At 45.4% G+C, this 24,478-nt stretch overlaps 1 protein-coding gene across 1 annotated transcript in view; it reads right to left on the reverse strand.

The window, feature by feature from the left end:
* Positions 1 to 1,176: 1,176 nt before the first annotated feature.
* The window catches only part of RAB30 (RAB30, member RAS oncogene family), a 52,783-nt gene continuing 29,481 nt past the window's right edge, over positions 1,177 to 24,478 (reverse strand). Inside the window, exons 2-5 of the mRNA XM_030042683.2 lie at positions 18,479 to 18,579; positions 16,920 to 17,003; positions 12,026 to 12,209; positions 1,177 to 9,895 (exon numbers count right to left, since the gene is read on the reverse strand). Of these exons, the coding sequence (XP_029898543.1) occupies positions 9,645 to 9,895; positions 12,026 to 12,209; positions 16,920 to 17,003; positions 18,479 to 18,571 (612 nt within the window). The 5' untranslated portion in view covers positions 18,572 to 18,579 and the 3' untranslated portion in view covers positions 1,177 to 9,644. The remainder of the gene's footprint in view (positions 9,896 to 12,025; positions 12,210 to 16,919; positions 17,004 to 18,478; positions 18,580 to 24,478) is intronic.

Consider the following 24,478-nt stretch of genomic DNA (forward strand, 5'->3'; position numbering starts at 1 on the left):
TTTGCAGGGAGCCTTCGTGCTCCTACAGTCCTTTTACCCACAGTGAACAAGAAGAAGGTTGCACATCCCACCGGTTACATGCTCCTTGTAAAGAAGAGCTGCCGCTCTTCACCTCCTCCTTACCTTTCCCCTGGAAGAGCTTGGTCTGGCTTCTCCAGCCATCACCCACACGGGCAACACACTCCAACCCTCCTCTCTTTCAGTAAATACTCAGTTCCCAAGGCGTCTGTGCTTTAAGGAGGTTTTCTTCCCCGCACTTTGCCCAGTTCCTACCTAGAAGCATGCAGGGACTTTTCCCTCTCCGAGTACCTCTCCGTTTTATCATTGACTCAAATTGCCAGCTTCCTGGGGAACGCAGAGCAGATGGTCCAGCCCTCATGTCAGACATTTACCAAGGAAGGAGCTTCAAGGTCAGTGGAAGAGGCAATAAAAGACACATGGCGTCTTCAAGCTTCACAGCTCATTTCTCAGTGTGTTAGCAGAAGTCATCTTTGATGTGCAGCAGAGCACAGGGGAGGAAACCTGATCCCAGAATGAGTCAGAGCACAAACTTTATGTATTGACCAAAAAACTAAAGGCTTAAAATGGGAGATCTTGTCCACAAGGATTCTAGGCCCCCAGAAAAGCAGGTCATTGGGGAACACCAGTGGAGTTCTAGGAGCATGACAAGAGCGAGTTGAATGCTGAAGAGAAGAACTAGCATTAAAAAAAACGCCAAAGGCACTGGGACAAAGAATAAAAGACAACTGAAGCATACAACCATCATCTTCATCCACCACAAACCTAGCATCTTGCTAGGACCAGAGTTTAACCAGCTCCAGGTCTGCAGTGACGGTGAGTGAAGATGGTACCTCTGTCAAAGACCACCCTCTAGTGACTGCTGCCGGCATTTCTTTGGCATTTCAAACTTTGCTATGATCTCTCTTGTTTTGAATAAAATTTTTCTTCTGTTCTAGTGCAAAGGGACACTGCTCCCATGGACAGCAGCTCTACTTTTGCTCTTCTTGTGAGGCCCCAATGCTGTGAGAGCCTTAGCAGAAAGTCCTTAGCAGCCATTCATTTGTTGGTCTGATATTAAATCACGTCAAGTGAATCCGTCTCATACATATTTTTAAGGCAACTTTGCTTTGCAGTTCAAATCAAAAAACAAACAAATCAAACACTTTAAACACCAAGTGGAAAGGATTAAACATTTATTTACATACAGATACATATGTAAGCAATTTCTAAGTATAAAAAGGACATTACAAATAAACATGAAGCATCATACATTCATCATCCTGATCATCCAAAATACATTCCTTTCTCAACCCCGCTGTACCACACTTGACCACAAGAACTTAAAAAAACAGACAAGCCAAATGCTTCTGACAGTCAATGATTCACAGTTTGGCGATTTGCTAACACCTATACCCTTCCCAAAGACAGCACTACCCCAGCAACCCGAGATCAATGGTCTGACCAGCTGTAGTGCATTTTCTCCACTGAAATGGTTGTGCTCGATCAACAAGAAACACATCCTCTCCTCATCCTTCTGGCCACGCGTTTAGGAATCAGGGTTCTTGCTAAAATTCTGTACATTGTGCTAAATTCACAATTGTTGGGGAAAAGACAGCAGACCTTTATGGGAGAAACTCCATCCCAGGAAATTCCTTTAACACTGTGACTTCCCTGGCATGGAAGTTGGAGGAAAAGAAAAAAGAAAAAAAAAAAAGCTGCTTTTAATGCTCAAGCAGGTTTTTAAACTACAATTCAAACTACAGTTGATGGTATAAAACATACTTTGTTCATGCTGTAAAAAAAATTACGTGCTTCAATATTGATTTGCTAGTAATCAAAGCTGAGAGTAATTCAGGTTTTCTCCTGAGGAAATGAAGATGCCTTTATAACATCTCTAAAAATGATCATAGCTTTCAGGAAAGAGGAAACATTTTAGACTCAAAAACCTAAAGGCAATGCAGAGCACGACGAACTTGTCAGTTAGATAACGTTACAAAGGGAAACAAACCAGTAAACATAAAATTAAAATGCCTACTCAAACTATTAATGAATTCAAATGAGAGCTGGGTGAGTCTTTCTGTATAGATCAAAGGCAGTTTGAAAAAAATCTCATGATCTGCAAATTCAAAGAACAGCCAAATATGTGCAGCAGAACAGTGTGAAGTGGAAATAAAAGAGGAGCAGAAAGAGCCTTGTCCCATATTGACAGCTGAGTGACTGCAGCTGCTCCAATCTCAGGGTTTTTAAATTTTTTTTCCTTTTGTAAACAGCTGTGGGGAATAAAATGGATGTGACATATCTGCAGTGCATCTTATTATGCTAAAAACCATGGCACGTTTTAAACTACTTGTCTAATATCCAGATATATACTTGTCACTCCAAACCAGCATAGCAACAAGCGCTGGGCTTCCTCCGTAATCTTATTAGATGGCCTTTTCTCCCCCAAAACGTTGGGTTAAGAAGTTCATTTTTCCCCTTCAGTGCTGACTGCATGTGGGGGCCAGCGGTAAGGCTTTCTTCCAAACAGTCTGCAAGAGTTGAGGCAATGGCAGTGCCTGAAATCACGGCAGCTCTCCCTGCCATAGACCAAACATTTTATTCTCACTCCATTAAAATGTCAAAACAGCATTCCCCTCTCCTCTGCTTCCCCCTCCATAAAGCCTTGACTGCTGGGGACGCTGCAGCCATTAGATTTACTAAAGCTCATGCCAATGATGCAACCCAGACCCTCAGAGATATTCACACCAGCACCCAAGCGACAGCTCAGAATGTCCGACCCTCCTCCTCCACACGGCCATAAGTCTCCCTGGATGGAGAACAGCATCCACCTGCTCACTGGAGATTTACTCAACTTGCACCAAACCCCCACCGATTCTTAACACCTGAGTCTCTTGTATTGGTCCCATAAGAAGGGAAGCATTCCTTATAGGATGCTTACATGGCTGAGAACGGGCTTATCAAATTAGTATGGTGCATGTCCATAGTAAGAAACTCGAGGTGGCACAGAAGATGAGCCATGGATGCTCCTCCTTCTCGCTAAAGCAGTAGGATCCAGTGGTTCACGCAACCAGGACTGTTTCCAGTCTGAGACCTCCACGGTGCTTGAGGCATGAGCAGCATTGGGAAGGAGCAGATTCATGGATGAAAGGTACTAATCAGGCTTTGAAAAGCTCCGAGGTTTGCATTCACGTGACACCCCCCCCACGACACGAGCCCTTACTCACTGCCCACGAAAGCGTAAGAGTACTTCTAACACCCCCTCTCCCCCAGGACGCCACGCACAGCTAAAACCACGACTGACACAGGTTTTGGCCGTGTCAGGTGCCTGCGGACCAGGGCTGGACTCCCGAAGATGCTCGGCAGGGACACCACCACGGTGCACTCACAAGCGTGCGTGTCCTTGGGAACGTTACCCCAAGATAAGCAGTAGTAGAAAAAGCAAAGGTGCAAATGTAAAGGTGGCATCTGCTTCTTGAGTTTAATTGTAGCGCTAACCGAAGCTAAAATTATTTTCTGCGCTTGCTGGAAAAGAATAACTGGTTCAACAAATGTGATCACATCCAGGAAGTGCTAATAGCTAGTTATTAATGTGGAAACAGAGACAATCTCTGAGTACAGTACAGCCAGCTCCTGTTTATCCAGACAGATAAGCTGAGCTGTTAACCCTGCCTATACTCTTAAAACCAGTCTAATTTTTCACTGACAACATTTACAGTCTAAATTACACCCATTGCCACCTCAGCTTCTGCTATACCTGGGTTATCTTTCTCCAATTACCCAGATGACTGTATTTAGAGGGGCAAGCATAGAGACGAGGGTTTTTTTCTGGATCTGCGCCTCCCACGTGGAAAAAAACCACCCTTAACTCACATGCCATAGTTTTTACTTCTGGTTTAAGTTACAGCTGATTCACATGAGGGGAAAGGGTGCAATGGCATCCACAGGTGATGACAGCTGGCAATCTATCTCAGCTGGATATAGTACAGTACAGCAAAGGAGACTTTGGGTCAGTTTAGCAAGGTGGTGATTAGCGAGGTAACTCAGAGCAATGCAGCGGGCTACTTTGGGAGCCTTGCATCACAGTCAGCACAATTACCCTGTTGTTATTTTCCTAGCCAACGTAAATCCTAAACCGAGGCAGATGCGAGCTCTGTAACCTTTATGGTACATTTAACTACCGCTCAAGTGGATGATCACATTTCAAAGATACGACCAGTTCCAGTTGAGGGTGCTTTGCTTAGGATGCACTACTTGCTTGTAGGAAATCAAGCTAGTGTTTCCCCACCGCTCATCATCACAAGACAAGACTGTCCTTCAAAATTATGATCTTTTGCTGCTTGTGAACAGTAACTAGAACAATTATTGCCCACAGCAAGAGGAGGACAGACTTGATGCAAGGAAAAGGGGTGGTGTCAAGAGCCAAATTTGTTCAGATGAACAAAGTTTGTAAACGGAGAAAGAAAACATCTTTCACAGGGTTTTCATTACTAGAATTGATTAGAGTATTTCCTTTGGCTCCAGTGGGTTTTCCGGTGAGCCCTTAAGTATATCAACATTTCAAAGAGTTTCCATATTTGCTCACTAGGAATTCAGAAGGTATCCTCTAGAAACACCTTCTTCTAACTGAGTTAATTCAAAAAAGGTCTTTGTTGGTGGGAGCAACCCATATAACGATATTGGGTGCTTTGATATTGAAAGCAAAAGAATGCAGAAGAATTTCAGATGAGACTCAAATTCAAAGCATCCCTTATTGAAGTCCAGAGAAATCAAAATCTAAGTCATAGATGCATATTTTTTTTAAAAGAGGATGGGATTGAAAAAACCCTGAGAGAGTAGAACCATCTCTTTACTTTGCATTTTCTGCTCCACAGAGTCATCCTTCCCCTTGCACAAAGGGCTATAGCAGTCGGTCTGCCCCACAGCCAGGAGAAGGTTTCTGCGACAGTGTCTCCAGCCATATCTGACCACGATGGCACCACCGGTCCCCAAAGGGCAGCGCATCCTGCATGTTTGCTCAGCCTGTTTTAATAGCTGGAGAATTTCACCTGTTTTCCAACTGAATTCAGTCTCCGACTACACAAATCATGCCAGCTCAACATCTCAGCCTGATTTATAGACAGTTCTTCATACTGAAAAGAGAAGACAAGTGGAAAAGCAGCTGAACAAACAGCAGTCCTTAGGGATAACGAACAAGGCAGTGGGTTTGACTATAACTAATTGCATCCCTTGTCAACAAAAGCTCAAGGAAAGCCTGTTGTCCCATGTGCGTGCACCCACCATGCTTCTGCATCACTAATTTTGACTTTCCCTCTTTTCAAATCACTGTCTTCTGTGTCAGCCTCAGTCTGCTGCTGTTATTACTGATGCTGAAGGAATTCAATAGCCATTAACAACTAAACCTAGACTAGCGGGAGCCAACTGTTACCAATATAGCTATTTCCAAAAAGACAAACAGCACCAGCAGGCTGACAGATTTTAAGGGCTGTTTCATGTGTTCTACAGCAAAGAACAAAGTATCTTGCCTGACAATTTGTCGTATGCAGTCTTCATTAAATAATGATCACAAAGCCACTTAGCATTCAGCACAAACATGTATCTGACTGCACACTCAAACTTACCTGTAGATCAAATCAGGACTTCGGTGTTAGAGGTAGGAAGAGGCACCCAGTGTCCCCTTCTTTACAGAGTTCATAATTTCACTTTTTCCATTGTAACTCTTTGACCTGAAGGGCTTTTTTTTTTTTTTTTTCCCCCGCCCCCAGCACTTGGTCTCTCATAAGCAACACAAATAGGAACAGAAGGGAGTCATGGCTTGTCCCAGCAAACTTGCTGTGTAGATACCCAATGCAAAATACCAGCGAGTACTTCACATACAGTGATTTGAAGCACAGAATGTTTGGTGGTTTACCCAAGATCAGCCTGACTGAATCAGTGGCTGAACTGCAAAACAGAGTTTAGACCATCCAGTTTTCAGGAGATACTTTTACTAATCTCTGCAAACAGGTTTGCTAGATAAAGCAAACATCTGTTGACCATCCTATATTGGCTTCTGCTTGGACCTAGTCATTGTGCTAAAAAAATTTCAAGAAAAGGTCTCATTATGGGACTACTATAAAAATTAATATTCACCCAGAAATAAGAAGATTACTCCATGGCTGTGAATATGTCACCCTGAAAACACATCAAAATCTAGCAACCACGCTAAAAGCAATGCTTTGCTCTCTTGATAGTAGAGAACTTTTCCAGTCAAATTTGGCCCCATTACATCAATTCTGCATGGCTTTTGGACACTCAACCCAGCAAGCATCACAAAGCTTTTACTGACAGTACTCTCAAAAATCCGCTCATCTAGCAAGGTGTTGGCCATAGTTGGAGTGCTGATTGTCAGATAATTGGAATTTGCATTGTTATCTCCTTTTATTTTTCAAGACTTTGATCACTATGCCACAGCACTAAGTTGTCATTAGCAGTTGATAAAGCTCCTCTTCTAGCTGGGAAGCCTTCAGCAGTGGGCCAGACTGTAGAAGATAAACCCTCAGTGCTACAGGGAGAAGTGGGTTGCATGCACTACAGAGATACTCAAAGGTGTACAAAAATAACTCCTGCAAAGGAGTTACTACAATAAAATATCACTGCTTCAACAGGTAGTGTGTTTGTTAACTGCAGAAAAAGAGGCGAGTTTCAAACTACAGCTTTGGCTTATTGACCTTATAAAAGGTTGCACATACCACCATTGTTTCCTTTCAACTTTTTAAGTCTACACAGAATAAACCTTGAAAGGAATCAGTTCAGATTTGTCCCTGGAGAAGTCAGATACTTCACTGTAACATCAGCCCAACCGCAGCACGCCACCCCGCCGCAAAAGCACATCACTGTCTGGAGATGGTGTCCTTAAACAGAGGAGATTTGCTAGCAATAAAAAGAACCAATGCTTTGAGGTTGCTAGTAGGCAGCTAGTCTTCAAAATAGTCACCTACAGGTTAGGAAACCACTGGAAAAAGAGACTTAGCCTTCTAGAAATGTCAAAGTGAATATCCAAGAAAATGAAGTTAGCAGTTTCTGCTATTTGACCAGTCCAGCCTGTTGCATCATGATAAATGTGTTAGAGTTCAACCTCCAGAAGCGATGCAAGGAGCACTTTAAAGTGCATTTATAGCGGTATTCAGCAGGAATTAAAAGTACCTGCCCAGCTTTGATGCTTTTGGAAATCAGGCTGAGAAACCCACAGGTGTTTTAGTGGGCAGACTCCTTCCTCCTCGATTAACTCGACCAAACAGCCCTGCCCTATTTGTTATCAGTTATATGCTGACAAGTCCAGCATCTGGAGAGTAAGAGCTTTTACAAACTAAATATATATATATAGTATTGATTTTTAACTTAAGTGTTACCTTACATGTAACACTCTGAGCCTTGCTTTAAACAACTACCAAAAAGCGGTGCAGAATCAGCTGTCTCACAGTTGGGTGGCCTTCACGAGCTCATATGAGGCTGCATTTGGCAATTTGGGGAATGCTCAAGAAAAACATTGCTCTTCGGCACAGGCTGTACCACATGGGCCAGCACAGCAGAAGCCACCAAGTCCCACACGTTCTAAATCCTCCGGATTACACCACGAGCAGAGCCTGAAAAGGCCCAGGCCAGCGCAGCAGATGACACGTCCCCCAATATCTCACACTTACAGAAGCTCTTTGCTAAGCGTTAACTAAATGACAAACAAGCCTCGTACCACAACTTCTCCATCTTCCTTTTTACCACTAGTCATAAAAGAAGTGACCTAAAAAAAATAGCAAGAAAATATTAAAAATGGCCATATGACACACCGATCCTCCCTCTCTGACACATAGAGTCCGCTCCCCATTACAGATCAAAGGCACAACATGATACAGCTCAAAGAAATCTTTCCAGGAAAATGTGAAAAAACATTTTAAAATGCCTTTTTTTTTTTTTTTCATTTTTATTCTTTTCAAGAAGTACTTACTGGCAGCTTTTTATGTCAAGACAAAAGCTCCGTTATAATCTTCAGTAAAAGCCAAATAATATTAAATTGATTAGCTCTAAAGTACAGCATATCACAGCCATGTGATTGCCAGGAGACATTTATTCAGATTAGGTCAACTGAACTCAAACTTCTAAATAGCATTTTTCATGTGCACATTCACTATCTTCCAATTTCACTTTAACGTCAACATGTAAATTTGCAATGCATTATTCGCATATGGCACTAGAGGTCTAATAACATCGCAAACTCCATAGTGCTTCCACTTCAGGGGTTTTGTAGAAAGAAATTGCCTAAAGTTACACATACACTGGAGTCCAGGATTAAGAGTACAAAGCATCAAGTAAATTAAATTACTCTACAGCCCTGAATCTGAAAGCTACTCTAGCAGAGAGACTGGATGCCAAGAAGATGCCTTCAAGAGCATCTTGGAGAGCAGTTCCACAAGGTGAGCGCTGGATGGGTCAGACACAGAACGATACCGCTTGCAACCCGTCACTATTTCCACTTGGCATTAAAAAAAAAAAATCTCTACAAAACTGTACACCTGCCTTCCAACAAGAACTGTATCTACAAGCTTTATTTTTAAGCCGGACATATTGCAGACTGCCACTTCAAACTGTGCTCTTTTTGAACCCTTATACGCAATCCATGCACACACAAGATTTTGGTCACGTCTGGTACGCTTTTTCCAACTCCACCAATAACCTTTCTTGAGGGTAATTTTTCACATTAGGACATTACTAATTAGAGGAGGAACAGTTAATTTTTTTTTTATTTTTTTTTTTTTATTTCTGGAAAGTTTTTTCATCCTATGTTGGATATCAAAGCACAGTCCTTTCCCACTACGTTCAGGCCTAGAAAAAGAGGTAACGAGATTTTTTTATTTTTATGAACAGTGCTTATTAGTGTTTTTTCCTAACCAGTCTAAGTTACACATTCAGAGGACAGTAATGTAGTAAGACTACGTTTGGTCTATGGAATATTTGCTGAACTGCTAGCACCAAAGGGAGCAACTGAGCTGTATCCATGTCTTCTTAAATCTTGAAAATGTTGATATATGTAACTTTTTTTTTTTTTTTAATTCCATGTTCATGAAAGTGCCTGTAGATGAGAGACATAACACTATTTCAAACACCAGAGTCCTCCATGAAGATGCACGGGCAGACGCTATGTACACGTACTAACAGCTCGCTCGCTGGCAGCCTGGAAGATTGCCAGCGTAGTCCAGGGACAGTGTTCATTGTGGGTTATTTCTTAATTTTTTATTTTAAAAAGGACCAAATACATTGTTCTATAAGAGATATTTTGATCTCTTCAATATCTTCTGAGAGAGGCTGCTCTAGTCTCCCATAGAAGGAAATGCAATAGCTCATGTTCTGCATTACACGAAGCACTTGTGCAACTCTTCTTTTCCTAACCCTCTCCAGAGACTGCAAGGAAAATTAAATTTAAACCATGTTATATTCTGCTACGTCGCCATGTAGCTGGGGCCATCAGCCTGCCATGCTTCCAGGTCTGCGACCTGACTCGGGGTAAGTCAGATGGGTCAAAGTGGCAGGAATTCCCTTCAAGTAGATAAATCCCAGCAGAAAAAAAAAAAAATCCTCTTGGCCCATGGCAGAAAGGGAAGTCACATGCCAGGTCTTTAATTAAAATTACAGCAAGTCAAGTAGCTGATACTTTTCCCCTCTCCTGGTAAGGGGGATGAGACATTGTTCACAAGGGTGTTCTGTCGTGCCTCGCTGATCAACCGGCAGGCCAAGTCCAGGAAGAGTTTTTCCACATTATCCGATTCTTTTGCTGAGGTTTCCAGATAGTACATGTCCTGTGCTTCGGAAAACTCTGCAGCTCTTTGCTGGGAGACTTCCCTCTTATCGGCTAAATCAATCTTATTACCTGCATTGATAAAATATTTTAGAAAAGGAATTAATTTGACTTCCAAACCAAGAGAAACAGAGGTTGATAAGGAGTAAAGAGGAGTTTGGTGTTGTATATATGTATGGACAGTGGTTTTGATGTGAAACTCTTAGTGCTTGCTCTCCCCTCCAAATAACAGATTCCCTGATACATGTGACCAGGTTCATTTAATATCAGCTTATTTAATGGAATATGCCCTGTGAACATCCAAGTCAGTTAGCTTTAATTTAGCACCAGCGCATCTGTTTGCTGCTATCAACCAACATTAAAGGATTTCCATTTTAATATCTATTGAAAATTCTCCTGTTCTTGCTCTGAGGAGCACTTAAAATGTCAATTATAGCATATGAGACACTAAATGTGATATTTCTTATGTCATTACAAGCTTTAAAAAGAAGCGTGGCACAGAAAGCAGCTTTCCTATTTCAATATTCACAGGAAGGATTTAGCTGTTGAGGCTGGAAGAGGGACAGGCTCAGGAGCGCTTGCAGAGCGAGGTGGGGCGAGAAACCAGCCCCTTCCTTCGGAGAGCTCAGTTTAGCAGAGAGTTGATTAAAGCCTCAAGCAAGCGTCTGATAAGATTATACCCTATTACCAGCCACTTCACTTCAAACATGATGTTTTTGCCATAAATTAATCTCACAAAGAAGATTAACAGACCAGGACCTGCGATAACGGGGGGCTGTGTCTGGGGACCTGGCAGGTTCAGGAGGAAACATCTCCTGGCCTCGATTCTACCAGCAATTTTGTGAGAACTAGTGGAAGGAAAACACTGCGCTTCCACTGGCAAGCCGCATCTCATTGCCCTCCTCTCATCTGAGATCCCCTTTCTTTCCTGATAAAGCAGTTTCTTGGACCTGCTGTATACACTGAAGTTACCTTTCTAAACAAATTATCACTCAACACAAGCAGTTTATGGGTGTCACCATCTTCAAAGTGTGTGTTATGGCTGTTACCATTTATATTTTGTGCTGTAAATGCTGATAGTTAATGCTCCCTACAAAAAAAATCTTGTATACATTTGTTAGTCATTAATTATTTCTGCACCATTTGTACACCTGCCATACCCTTCTCGTGGCATATAATGAGTTTGTTGTATGGAGGCTCTGTAAATCCCACGGCTCACTTGCAATACCGCTGGGGCATGTAAAGCTTAAAAGATCTTTAAAGCCACCTTAAACACATTTTACAGCCCTCTATGTTTCTTCTCTTCAACAGCAAACTATTAAAGGTGATATCAACACTGCAGCATGAAACTGTTTGGCTTTCCCCAAGTTATTTTCCCATTGCTCTTTATATATTCTTGGGCCTCTAAAAGCCAAGTCCTGACTATCAGATGCTGAAAGCAGAGCATGGAAAAACACGGGTAGGCAAAATAACCTTCACCTTGCTTGTAGCAGACAGATGGCCTGAGGTCTGCTTTAGCTTGGGTTGAAGCTCTACAGATTAACATAACATTCAATTATTTTATTTTAGTTCCCCTAAAATCCATGCAAAAACCATCCCGTTTTCCAGCTCTGTCCCACCTATGAACGCTATGATCCACACAACCATCACATCCTGATCTGGTTCCCAGATCCTGACCCACTTGAGACAAGACTCCGGTTGTGCCACAGCTATGGGGTACAGCAACCCAGAGGCAACCCCAACTTGACCAGATCCTTCTATACTTGCAGAGATCTGAGCTGGGAATCACAAGGGCAACTGCTCTATTCTTAGCTCAGTTGGTAGCTGCACCATCAAATGCTTTAGTCCCAAATGGGACCAACTGGTGGGAAGTATCCAGCTCTGCATGCCATAGCCTTAGACAGGACCACACTTTGAGAAGTGCCTGTGGTGTCCCAAACATCACTATCAGCATCTCAGGGTTATTTGCAGAAGGAATGGTCCAAGCACTGGGTTTAAGGCATCAGCTGCACCCTGCGCTCACCTGCAGTTATAATTCTGGTTGGCAACAAGATCTGCCGCACCAGTTTGAGCATCCTGCACCACCGGTTCACAGAGATGCCACATTCTCCTCCTGCTAACGCCTCCATCTGCCACCAACCCCTCGACACGCACAGCTCACCCCCTCATCACACCACCCCGCTAGGGACGATCGTCGCTTACCCACTAGCACGGTTATGACCTTATTGCTGGCATACTGCTCGATTTCTCGCAGCCACTCGGGGAGACACCGGAAGGATTCTTCACAGGTGATGTCGTAGGTCAAGATTAACGCGTTAGCGCTGCGATAGTAACTTTGCGTGATGGATCGGAATCGCTCTTGTCCTGCCGTGTCCCAGATCTGCAGCTTTTGGCATAACAAGGAAGGGTGGTAAAAGGAAAAAAAAAAAATTAACTTTTTTTATTTGATAGCAGCACTGTTTTGACCTAAAAAACCCACTTCAGGGTAAAACCAATGCTGGGAAAGCACTTAGCTCTTCTCTCCAATGCTGGGGAGGCTTCCCGTCCACCAGCATTTTTTGTCTCCGTTCCTGCACTTGCGGATCGAAATGCAAGGCACAAAGTCAGCTGCCACCGCGGCCGACGGCCCCGGGAAGCCACAGGTCTGCAGGTTTTTGAGCAAGTTCTAGCATCTCCCTCAGCTGTGGACAGAGCTGCTGGCCACACAGGCGCTGGAGGGACAAAGTCACTTCTCCTGGCCCTGTAGTCCAACGAACACCAGCATCCATCCCAAGAAGAAATAAGAAAGCCCCTCCTCTAGCTCCCAAAGCTAGTTATAGTATCCTGAGATGATGCACTGATGGGTGGAAACCACAGCAGTGAACAAGGAGCTCAGTTGAAGGCTGATCCAAGGACTCTATAACAAGTTTCCTCTCTACAACTTCAGCCATCTCACCCAGTTGCGCGCTGCCTGCCTTCCCAACACGTAGAACTGGTTGACATGTCCTTAAATATATCAAAGAAGTCATGAGTGTTTGCCAAACTTTCTGGGTCCAGGAAGACGACATACGTTTTCCAATACAAACTGAACTCATACTGTTCTTATAGTTTGACCATCTGATAGTTTTTGGTGGGTCATCAAAACCTCAGTTCTTCAAAAAGGCAGTCAAAGAAACAAACATCCAAAATCAAACCACTTCAGCATAAAAGAGTACTCCTCTACTTCAGCTTTTATTTTTTTAAAGCACCACTCCCTGGAATTAAATATGTGAAAGGGTGATTTCCAGCCAGAATCCTGTGTACTTTGGGAAGAAAAAGGTAAGGTATTTCAGATTTTTTCCATATATTCAGCAGCCTGTAACAGAGAAAACCTTATTCTTGCCAGTTCCAAAGTCAAACTACTCATCATAAATGTGTTAGTCTGAAATGAGAGCTCCCAGTAGCAGCTTTCAGACATGGGGTATGATTTTGAAAAAGTACTTTTGCAGAGAAAGTAATTTGTGGCTGGCTTACAGCTACTGGGCACCTTTGTTCTTAGTCTCTTGGCATAGTTGTATTTAAATGGCTATACCTGGCACCTGCAGTTAAGTGACACACAAAACCATAAGTGAAATTACTTGCACATGAAGTTCAGATAACAAATGAGTCCCCATTAAAACAAACCAGCCTTCTAACTCTGGCAGATGGAAAAATACAGATAATTTTGTTGTTGCTCAGCTATTTCCCAGGAAAAGCATTTCACAGTTGGTCTCCTGGTTAACTCCAGCATATATGTTTTGCATTTATTGAGAAGATGTCCAAGCTGATAAAGAACTTGATGTGAATACGTTCTTCCACCACTTTAATGTAACAGACATCGAAAGCAAGAGGGATTGCTCTGGGGGAGAGGGTTTCTTACTGGCTGCAGCTGTGAGTCTACCTGTGAGCTGGGTGCAGAAGGCAGCGGAGAGCCCCCGACCTTACAGCCACTGACAAACCTCCTGCACACAAAATGCATGTCTCATTTCACTCCACTGATTATTTCTGCCCAATAAAGTATTTTACAGCAACCATTTTACTTGTATCATTTTGTCAGAGGAACCAAAGGACGGTGGTTGACTCAGCCTGCAGAAAACCTAGATGCTTATTTTCTCAGAGCCAGCTGATACTTTCTGCTCTCCCAACATTTGCATATACATTTACCTTTATGCAATGAACATTTCCACCATGTACAATAAGACCACAGGTCCATATAGCACAGCCCTCTGCTTGCAGCACTGAGGATGCTTAGCTTTGACCAGCATGATAACTGCTACCTATTTGGCTCAAATTTGTGTAGCCTCGTAGTGCAGGTGTTGTACCTATTTTTTGTTTTGTTAGAAAAGGCCAGGCAGATCAAAAGTCCCCTCAACTGCATAGTGCTGTCTCAGGTCATCTATCAACGAGCTTTAGTAGCTGCTCATACCTGATATGGCTTGCACACAGCTTTCACACTAGCAAGTCCCTCTCCACTGACTTTCAAATGCAACTTTGAAAGCTGGAAAGTATTTTTCCCCAGAAATCCATAATTTATTTTCAAGTCTGAAAACCTTTTCGGTAAACAGCTCTGCTTTCTCATCCTGGATCCCAGCAGACATGCAGGAGATGCTGCCCAGCACAGAAGCAGAGTCACAGCTTGGGCACTGTTAAATGAGCTAACAGTCAGAGAAGCGCCTCATTTGACTGAGATGTCATTTTTATTGCTCTGTGCTCTGACTCATTCGTGCTTTTCCCGCTCATTAAATGTTTATTCTCACTAGCACTGCTTACTCAAAAAGTTTCGGCTACAAGATCACTCCCTGAAGGAAATCCATTTGCCTTTCAGATGCTGGAAGGCTCATTCAAATGCCCAAACGTATCGTACTAAGCTTCCTCCCAAGCTTGGTCATTGCGGCTGAGCTCCAGCGACTCCAAGTTACTCCGCTGGTGGGGTCGGGAGAGGGACTTTGATTTAACAACTCATTATCTGCTATGTGAAATATAGCTGGTACCCCAGCCACCAACTTGCTAAGGCTCTGTGAAACACAAGCCAGCCCCAAGGTGATTAAGAGAGTTGCTTGGGTGGACACTTGTGCATTCATCAGACATTTGAGGGCAGCAGGGGCTTACTACACTGACAAATTTTCATTTAGCTTGTAGAGCTTCCCTGAACCGTCCTTGCCCCTGAGATAGCCCATGTTGGCATGGCTGCTCCCAACTGTCTCTTAAGGCGTTTGCACCCTCAGTCCAAGCTAAAAACAGGAGTATGTCATGGGAGCAAGAAGTCAAATGCAGACAAATCCTTAGGTTGAGTTCACCTGTCCAAAAACCAGACCTCAGATATAAGCGATGTTCTTAAGGCTCCATCTGTACTTTATAGGGAACCAGATGCTTGGAAAGGAGAGGTGTCTGAAGTGGATGGGATTCATCTTCCTTAGGATTACGTTTCTCCCTCCACTGACCAGGATCATCTTGAGACAGGTGGTTTAAGCCAGGTATATAAGGGGAAAAAAAATGAATTCCACCTTCAGTGCAGTACTTAAGCCATTTACCACCTTAGATCCTCTGAGCTGCTCCACCAGAGCTGACTGGAGCTAGTTTTGGCTGAAAGAAGCATCTCTGCTGTCCGAGGAGCCTGGACAAGCACGTCCGTGTCCTGGCCAACCCTGCTACACCAGACGCCTGCTAACGAGCATCACAACCACCGAGCCAAGCACCGACACCACAGGGGCTACACGTGATCCTCACTGCTTTCCTGCCTGCTGCTCTGTCCCACTTGCACAGCAATGTGCTGAATATTAACTTGGTCTTTATCAGGTGAAGGTATTTACACCCCTTGTCCTTCACCTGCTCAGGCTGGAAGGTCTCCTGGTCAAGGACTATCACTTCCCATAGGTTTGTATAGCTCCTCACACAGCAGGGTGGCAGCCTGCTGACACCATCACGGCTTTTAAAATCTGTCCTAAACTTAGGAATACACCACCTGATTTTCTTCTTAACAACCCTCTGTGCTGAAATACAGGTTAAAAAAACCCAGGGCTGAAAATCTGCAGAAGTCCACTGTTTCCATCCTGTTACTTACACAAGCTTAAAAATGGGTCTCAATGTCACATCCAGCTGCTGTGACACTGCTGCCACTCTCCCAGTTGCTCACTACTAGATTTGATGAAGGCAGCAAGGAGAAAACTCCTGTTTTTCACTTCAATGCCCCTGGATTTAATGCAGGCAGAATAACTCCAGGAGCAGCTCAGGGACCCTAGACATCTTGACGTTAGAGGCTCAGATAACCACACTCTTCTCCCACCTCTTGAACACCACAGTAGCTCTAGCAAAATCTCTACTAATGAACGAAGAGGTGCCAGCCAACATCTCTGGGTGCTGGAACCCAACCATGGATCCCATTAAAGCACGGGATTGGTCCCTGGTGTGTTTTGGCCCAGGCAAAGTAGCTCTCTGCCAAGTGATGTTCAGGCTCAGTTTGGGAGTTAGCACAGGACAAGAACAGTTTCCCAAGCAGCAGTTCGGTTGCAACCACCCTATTTTGGAGGGTGAAAGAATTAATAATATGGAGGACATTGCCCTTCTCAATTCAACCTGGTGACTGAAGCACCAGTATTGTGACCACCTCTGCTTCTCCCGAACCCGTAACTCGGCAGAAGTGGAAGATGAGCTTTCATTGCGCAGACCCACCTCAGTCCAGAAGCCTGCTCTCCCCAGCGGCTGTCTCGGGAGCTCACAGGAGAAGACCTTCATCAAGCACATCCCAGTGGGAATGCAACGGACTTCTGCTTACCAGAAACGCTGTGAGCAGAGCTCGCACTGAAGCGCTGCTTTGCGCATCCGCAACCCCAGCCAGACACCATCTTAGTGTCTCCTAAGCAAGGACAGAGTTCTGCAAGATCTCCCCTTTTCGTTTTCTCCCTTAGAGGAGGTTCACCATTACGATCCTGACGGTAATTGTGGAGAGGGGCGCAAAGATTGTTAGACCCCGCATTGCCTGAGCCATGCCAGAGAGCCCTGCGCTTCGCTGCGTGCCTCCCAGCAGCAGGAGGGCTGCAGCAAGAAACCTCAGCTATGGCACTGCCACACGAGTTTACACTTAAAACCATCAAGCTCCTACCTTTACTTTTTCACCGTTTATCTCCACAGTTTTAATCATAAAGTCAACCCCAATCGTGGCTCCTTGACCCGGTGGGAAAAGCCCCTGAAAGAAAACAAGAGTTTCATTAAGCAAATTTCTGTAGCAAGACAAAACTCTCTGGGTGCCGATCCTCACCCTTTTCCATCCTCAAAACTATTCCTCCCTTGTCCCCTTCCCTGGACGCTTACTTCCATCACATTTAGAAATTAAAATGTGACATTTCCCCTGCACAAAGATTACCGTAACTCAACCCCACAGTGTTTTCCCTGCCTACTTGTCTCTAGTCATGTGGCAAGTCATTGACTTCAGAGGTAGGAAAACAGGAGAAGAAAAGGAGGACGCATACAAGGGGAAAAGGGGAAAAGCCCTTACACTTCTGTGCAGTTGGAAGAGGCAGGGGAAGGGTAAATGAGGACCCTCCATCCTCCTTCCCAATGCCTTGAAAGAGGTGCGAATGCCTACGTGGGATGAGAGGCCTTTGCTCCTGCAGCCTCACGCCTTCCCTCTCCCCTCCACCACATGCCACGGCATGGAAAGGCATTTCTGGCAGCTCCCAACACCGGGGTCACATCCCTGCACAGCATTTTGGGAGCAAAGCACGGAGCCAGCCACTACTGGTGCCACAGCAAAGGCAAGGGCCGGCACGATGCTGGTGGTTATGTGATTGCAGCACCATCAGAAAGGAGCAACAGCAAACCAAAAAAGAAAATAAACAGAGATTTTTGATTTTGGCCTAGGTCTACAAAGTCATGCTGATTTTGGGCCACATCCATCCCCTACAGCAGCTGCACTGCCAAAGCACAAGCAGCAGAAGTAGCCGCAGATTTTTGTGGTTAACCCTTTGGGGTTGACTGGCTCTATTGCCACCGCTTGTCACATGCAGTTGGGGAGTGTTTAACATCACCACGGCTTTAAAACCAAAATTAAGAATGAGGGGGAAAATTACTGACAATTCCTAGAGGAGAGTGCAACAAAACCCCCACAACTTATATTTTATAGTGCATCATGCATAACCTCTTGCCCTGGATCACAGAAGCGTGGTCCTTCCCCTGTTATTCTGCCACAAAAAAAGGACTTGTGTTTAACAGAAGACACTGGACTGACAGTCCAGGACCCAGATTATTTAATTATCTACTAATGACAAATAACAGGGAGAGCTTTGTGCAGCAAGGGATGAGGAGGAGAAGGCACATAGGAGCGCACCAGGAGACGTGCCGGTCCTTATAATCGGTCCAGAGTACCTCCAAATCAGGAGGAGTTGTCCCAGCGGTTTTCAGAGGGGACTTTCCATCTTCAGAGAGGGATAAGCTTTCTCCAACACAAGATCCCCAACAGCACCAAGGAGAGCATTAGATACAGATGTGCTGCTTGTGCCAGTATGTCACTATAGGTGATGCAAGCACCAAGAGCGCGGACAACAAAACGCTTTGGAGCTGCGATGCTGGCAGAGCCCTCGGTGCACGGCCACAGGCTCCGTGCTCCCGTCCCAGTGCTGTCCCCACCCCGAGGTCCCGTGTCCAAGAGGCGGCCAACCTTACCTGAGTGAAGCGACGGACTAAGCAGGTCTTCCCCACACCGGCGTTGCCAATTAAAACAATTTTGAAGAGGAAATCATAATCTTCCATACTCATTTACGCAGCTGCAAGAGAGACAGAGAGTACAACACAGTGTGAACCAAGGCGGTGGGGAAATGCCCTTTTATTCCTGCTGAACTTTATTCCTCCAGATATTCAGAACAAAGGTCTCCTGGCACGTGTGTGGCTCCTCAGATAAGGGAGAAGAGCCCTCCCCGCTCCAAGCCGGAGCATCCACGTAGTCCAACATCAGCTGCTGCGAAACCTCAGCCACATTTTGGCTGCCCACGAATTACAGACACTGATTTTCAGCTTTCAAGCAATGCTCCACAAACCCAAGCCACCATTTCCTAGATGTCCCCAAATGTTTGTTTTGATTTTAACTACATCAGCTCCAAAGGACAGAGTAGACTTTGCCACACTGTCCGAGGGGATCGCATGATTTATTTCTGTTACAGCAATACCCAGAAACCCCCCATGAGCTCCTCCAGGTGGGCACCAGGTACCCACAGACCAGGGCTGGGGCACACATGAGGGCAGAACAGATGGGGAAATTAAAATATTTTAAAATAAAAGCAGCAGCGTTTGCCTTAAAGACAGAAAGAGCTCATTTGCTAAAATAGTACTGGGGAGTGGGGTAATAGCTTGGCTGAAGTACATTAAGAAAAGTTTTTTTAAAAGAAGAAATAATAGATGCTATTAGGAATACTGCTACTACTACAATCATTTTCTTTAGTTTTGTGAGGATAGCTTGCCTGGCGTACAGCTCAAATGGAAAGTGAACAGAGAGGAGCCTGGGGGGTACCCAGCACACATCACCCCCACCAAGTCCAATCTCCTTGGCAGGATGCAGAGACTGATGTTTCAGCAATGTCACAGGAGATGGGCAGGGTCGCCTACACAGGGGTAGACCTACAGGGCTTAAGTCACTCGAAGTATGGGAAGGACCAAACAAATAAATGTAGAGTTTGCTGCAACTGAGCAAGGCATGAGGGATGAGTATCCACACCTCCATCTCCAGCGCACCCAAGGGTGCCGCCAACACCATGACCAAAGAAGGGGTCTGTAACCTTTGAGAAAAGCAACCACAGCCAGAAGAGACTCAGTTGGAGATTTTAGGCAGACAGAATAACCCACAGACAAGGGAGCAGAAGGGCAGTGTCCAAACCCAGCTTTATCCAGGAGGATCCACATATTATACATGGCATCAAAGACCTGTCCTCATGACTGGTCCGGAGTAATGGCATGAAAGACATCAGTAAAGAGACAGATTTACAAGCCGTCAGTTGAGATACCGGGTAAGGCGATACCTAAGCATCAGTACCTAACCCACCAGTACGTACAGATTCGGCACTGGACGAGGAGACAAAGCAAAGATGGGAAGCATAGGAGATGGGCGAGGAAAAAAAAAAAACCAGTATTATGAAATTGCTATCCTCAGTAAAGCCCCAGATTGCTCAGAGGGTTTTTACAGTGCTGATAAAGGGAGCAAATGCAGCACAGGTGAAACAAGCTTCTCATGCTCAACCCAAAGGCAGAGTGCCCTCTCCTGCTGCCTCCAAAGGTCCTTCCTTGGGAGGGTGCATTGCCACACACCAGAAGGCCCCAGCTACAGACCCCAGTCCTGCCATACAGCTGTGATAGGCTTATGGTCAAACAGCCAGAGAGTACAAGATAAAACTGAGACCGTCTGGGTCTGCCTGGCAGGGTGCACAGAAACAGCTCTCCAAGCACCACCAAGAGCCTGGTGGACCTGAAGTCAAACAAGGTGGAAGACTGAGTCAGCTGCTTCATGTCTGTGAACCTTGGCCTTTCCAGCAGCCTAAAAAAAGGGTAACCACACCAATTAGTGACTAATGATCTGCATCACATCAGCAGATGGTTAGCAGGGACACAGCTGAGTCACTACACACTGATATGTCACTTAGCCTGGGCCAGTGATGCAGCACAGCACTTGCCCTGCTTCTGCTTTGCTGAGCTGGAGCTACGGTCCCCTGCAAAGTGCCAAAGAGCAGCAGCTGGAGCTGTCCTGAGGATGCTCTAACCTCACCTTGCTCCGGCACGCAAGACCTTGCGGCTCTCTCCTATCTTTTAATACAGTGAAAGAGTGGGACCTTAAAGAGCAGCCTCAAAAAATGCCCTTTTTTATTTTCTGGGGGTTGTTATATTGTGTAATCGTTTCGTATCTCCGTGCCTGGCTTTCCCAGAGTGGGACTGGATAACGACAACAGTATTAAGAACATGTTGACAGTGCTCTTACAATGAAGGCTAAATGTTAATATATGGTTTCAAGCTTTCACACTAGCCAACGTGAAGAAAAATGTGATCATCCACTAAAAGCTATTTCAAGACTAAACGAGACTTACTCAGCACTGGATAATTATCCCTGGGATGCTTCAAATCCCAGAGGACACTGCTCCCCCCTGGAGGGATTTCAGTTCTATTACTTGTCTCCTAAACAATCCAACATTCAAATTTATCTTCTCAGGAAGCTTAAAAATAAACTTCCTCTGCAGATCTTTGAGCTCAGAAACACTAAATGGCTCAGACATACCCTAGAGTTATGTCTGATCCCCTTCATTAGGCTCCAGGACTAATCATATGTGATAATGACCCCAAACAGCAACTGGAAGATGAGCCAAGGCCATAAAACAACGCAACGATGAGATTAAATGCCAGAACTGAAGACGCACAAAAAGTGGGAGCACAGGAGGGGAGAAAGTAAAGGAAGCAGCAAGGAAGAGAGAGAAGTGATTTGGGAAGTGGAGTGGGCGGGTGAGGTTGACCCTCGCTGCCCTGTCACCCCTGTTCGCCCAAACTGGTGTTTCTCCCTCTGATGTGCACACACGCTAACCTACCACGCCGTCAGCGCTGACCACAGAAACGTTGCATCAGTCACCCTTACGAAATCTTCTCCTGCGAGCCGAGCCTTTCAGCCAAGTGACCTTTGCTGCTGACTCAGGCTCACGCATCCCTCCCTCTCCTCAGGGAAGATGTGTCTCAACCTCTGCCCGGCTCGCCACGGCTGGGGAATGTGCATTGCAGCAATACAGCACACTTTGAATTATATGCTAAAAAAAAAATAATAGTGCAGTATGCAACTTTTTTGTTTGTTTTTGTTTTCTTGGGGGTTTTTTGTGTTTGGGGTTGGTTTTTTTTTTTCCCCCCGTTTTCTTGTGTTTGCAGGCACAGGGCTCTGCCTTGCATCCCTGCCGTGGTTTAAAGCGTTAGGGCCACAGCTGCCTGTCCCACCCTTTGGCTGAGACAAGACCCTGCAGCAAGGGCAAGGGATGGGATGTCTGCCCATGCCCCAGCCACCCCTCACCATGTTTATTTAAACCACAAACAGGGCTGGCTACAGCACAGAGACATGCCCTGTCATGAGATGAAGCAAGAGCAGAGCCTGAGGCTGGTAGCAGGGCAGAAAATTGGGTTTCGCAGCCATTTTTCCCAGAGACAGTTTTTACAGCTCGCATCCCAACCAGCCCCTGTGGCTCATGAACCCCCTGGGCTGGTCCCACCAGCCTCGCAGGGGAGCAGTTTTGCAGGGGTTTATTTTGTTTGTGTCGCTGCTCTGCTCCACTCCATCCACAGCCCCACGCACGGTCACCGTGGGCAGGAACAAGGGGCAGGGAGGGGTAAATCAAAGTGGGATGACCACCTGGAGAGTGATGATGGAGGAGAAAAACTACTCCCACCTGCTTCTCCTGTTCACCACAAGGCAAGGAGTTTATCCACAGTAAACACATGCTTCAGGGAATAAGATATCCAGGTATGTTTTAAGTTTATTCCCTTACATGATGCCCTCTCCCTGCATTTGCTCCATTCACCCCTTAGCTCTCCCTGATCCACTTTGTTTTACTTGACAGTGTTTATCATCATCTGAACCAATTATTTTATCTTTTTGCAGTGTTTTTTCACCCATTAGTTTGGATGGGCACAGAAGGTTCCTCTTCATCTCTGACCTGCTCTGACCATGCTGTGCTCAGCCTCTTTGGGTACCAACTAAGTGGCAGAAACACAATACAAAGGCTCAAATACTACCTGGTAGACATGAATGACTTTGTAGTGGCTAAGTTCTCCTTGAAATGGATGAAACCACTATTCTGCCTGTCCCTCATCAGCTTTTACACCAGCATGAGTCTTCACACAAAACAACCAGCAAGTATGAGTGAGGTTTTTAGCTGATAAAGAAATCTCTGGCACTTCACTCGATTTGTTTTGTCGAGGAAGAATTTCTACCTCTAGGCATGATCAGAGCAGGCTCTATGGTGATGACTTTGCCCCAATCGTTTTGGTTCCTGGAGCCAAAAGTGGAGTGGGATACTTCAAAAGAGCAAGCCTTTCTCAGTCAACCGCAAGGTGTGCCAACCTCTGCCTGTCTCTTACCCTCCCTGAAGATCACAAGATAAAGCGTGCTCAGCAAACACGATGGACAGCCTTCATCTGAAGTAAAAAACCTTTCATGTCTAAAAGAATGTTTTGATGCCTTCATTTTAGAAGAACAAAACAGAAATAACCTGTTGTTTCTAAACCTCCGTGGTATCTCAGACCTCAGTTACAGGCGGAGGAATCATGGAGCAGGAGCTCACGTCTCTGCAGGGCCAAGTGACAAGGGGAGCAGAGAGCGTGTGGCATATCATACCATCACCTTCTCTCCCCACCAGTCTCACTCATGGGTTTTCATCTCCTGTAGCCTGAAGAAGCATCAGGCTTCACGGGCATGTCCTGCTTACAAGCCATAGTTACAGGGCCACTGTCGTCAAATCAGAGCAGGTCAAATCAGAGCAGGCTTAGCACAGCCAGGTGATGCAGACCCATGCATGGCTATAGAATCATAGAATCATTTAGGTTGGAAAAGACCTTTAAGATCATTGAGTCCAACCATTAACCTAGCACTGCCACAGCCAGCACTAAACCATGTCCCTCAGCACCATGTCTACATCGTCTTTTCAATACCTCCAGGGATGGTGACTCAACCACTTCCCTGGGCAGCCTGTTCCAATGCCTGACAACTCTTCTGGGGAAGAAATTTTTCCTAATATCCAATCTAAACCTCCCCTGGTGCAACTTGAGGCTGTTTCCTCTTGTCCTATCACTTGTTACTTGGGAGAAGAGACCGACCCCCACCTGGCTACACCCTCCTTTCAGGCAGTTGTAGAGAGCGATAAGGTCTCCCCTCAGCCTCCTTTTCTCCAGGCTGAACAACCCCAGTTCCCTCAGCCGCTCCTCATAAGACTTGTGCTCCAGACCCTTCACCAGCTTCGCTGCCCTTCTCTGGACACGCTCCAGCCCCTCAATGTCTTTCTTGTAGTGAGGGGCCCAAACCTGAACACAGTACTCGAGGTGCGGCCTCACCAGTGCCCAGTACAGGGGGACGATCACTGCCCTGCTCCTGCTGGCCACGCTATTTCTGATACAAGCAAGGATGCTACTGGCCTTCTTGGCCACCTGGGCACACCACTGGCTCATATTCAGCCGGCTGTTGACCAACACCCCCAGGTGTTGTTGCCTTTTCCACCAGGCAGCTTTCCAGCCACTCTTCCCCAAGCCTGTAGCGCTGCACGGGGTTGTTGTGACCCAAGTGCAGGACCCGGCACTGAGCCTTGTTGAACCTCACACAATTGGCCTCGGTCCATCGATCCAGCCTGTCCACATCCCTCTGTAGAGCCTTCCTGCCCTTGAGCAGATCAACACTCCCGCCCAACTTGGTGTCATCTGCAAACTTACTGAGGGTGCGCTCAATTCCCTCGGCCGGATCATTGATGAAGATATTAAACAGAACTGGCCCCAATGCTGAGCCCTGGGGAACACCACTTGTGACTGGCCACCAACTGGATTTAACTCCATTCACCACCACTCTTTGGGCCTGGCCATCCAGCCAGTTTTTTAACCCAGCAAAGTGCTGGGTAAAAAAAAAAAAAAAAAAACAAACAAACCAAAAAAAAACCAAAAAAACAAAAC

The sequence above is a fragment of the Aquila chrysaetos genome, chromosome 19 (genome assembly GCF_900496995.4).
Source record: "Aquila chrysaetos chrysaetos chromosome 19, bAquChr1.4, whole genome shotgun sequence".
In the NCBI taxonomy this organism is placed as follows: domain Eukaryota; kingdom Metazoa; phylum Chordata; class Aves; order Accipitriformes; family Accipitridae; genus Aquila; species Aquila chrysaetos.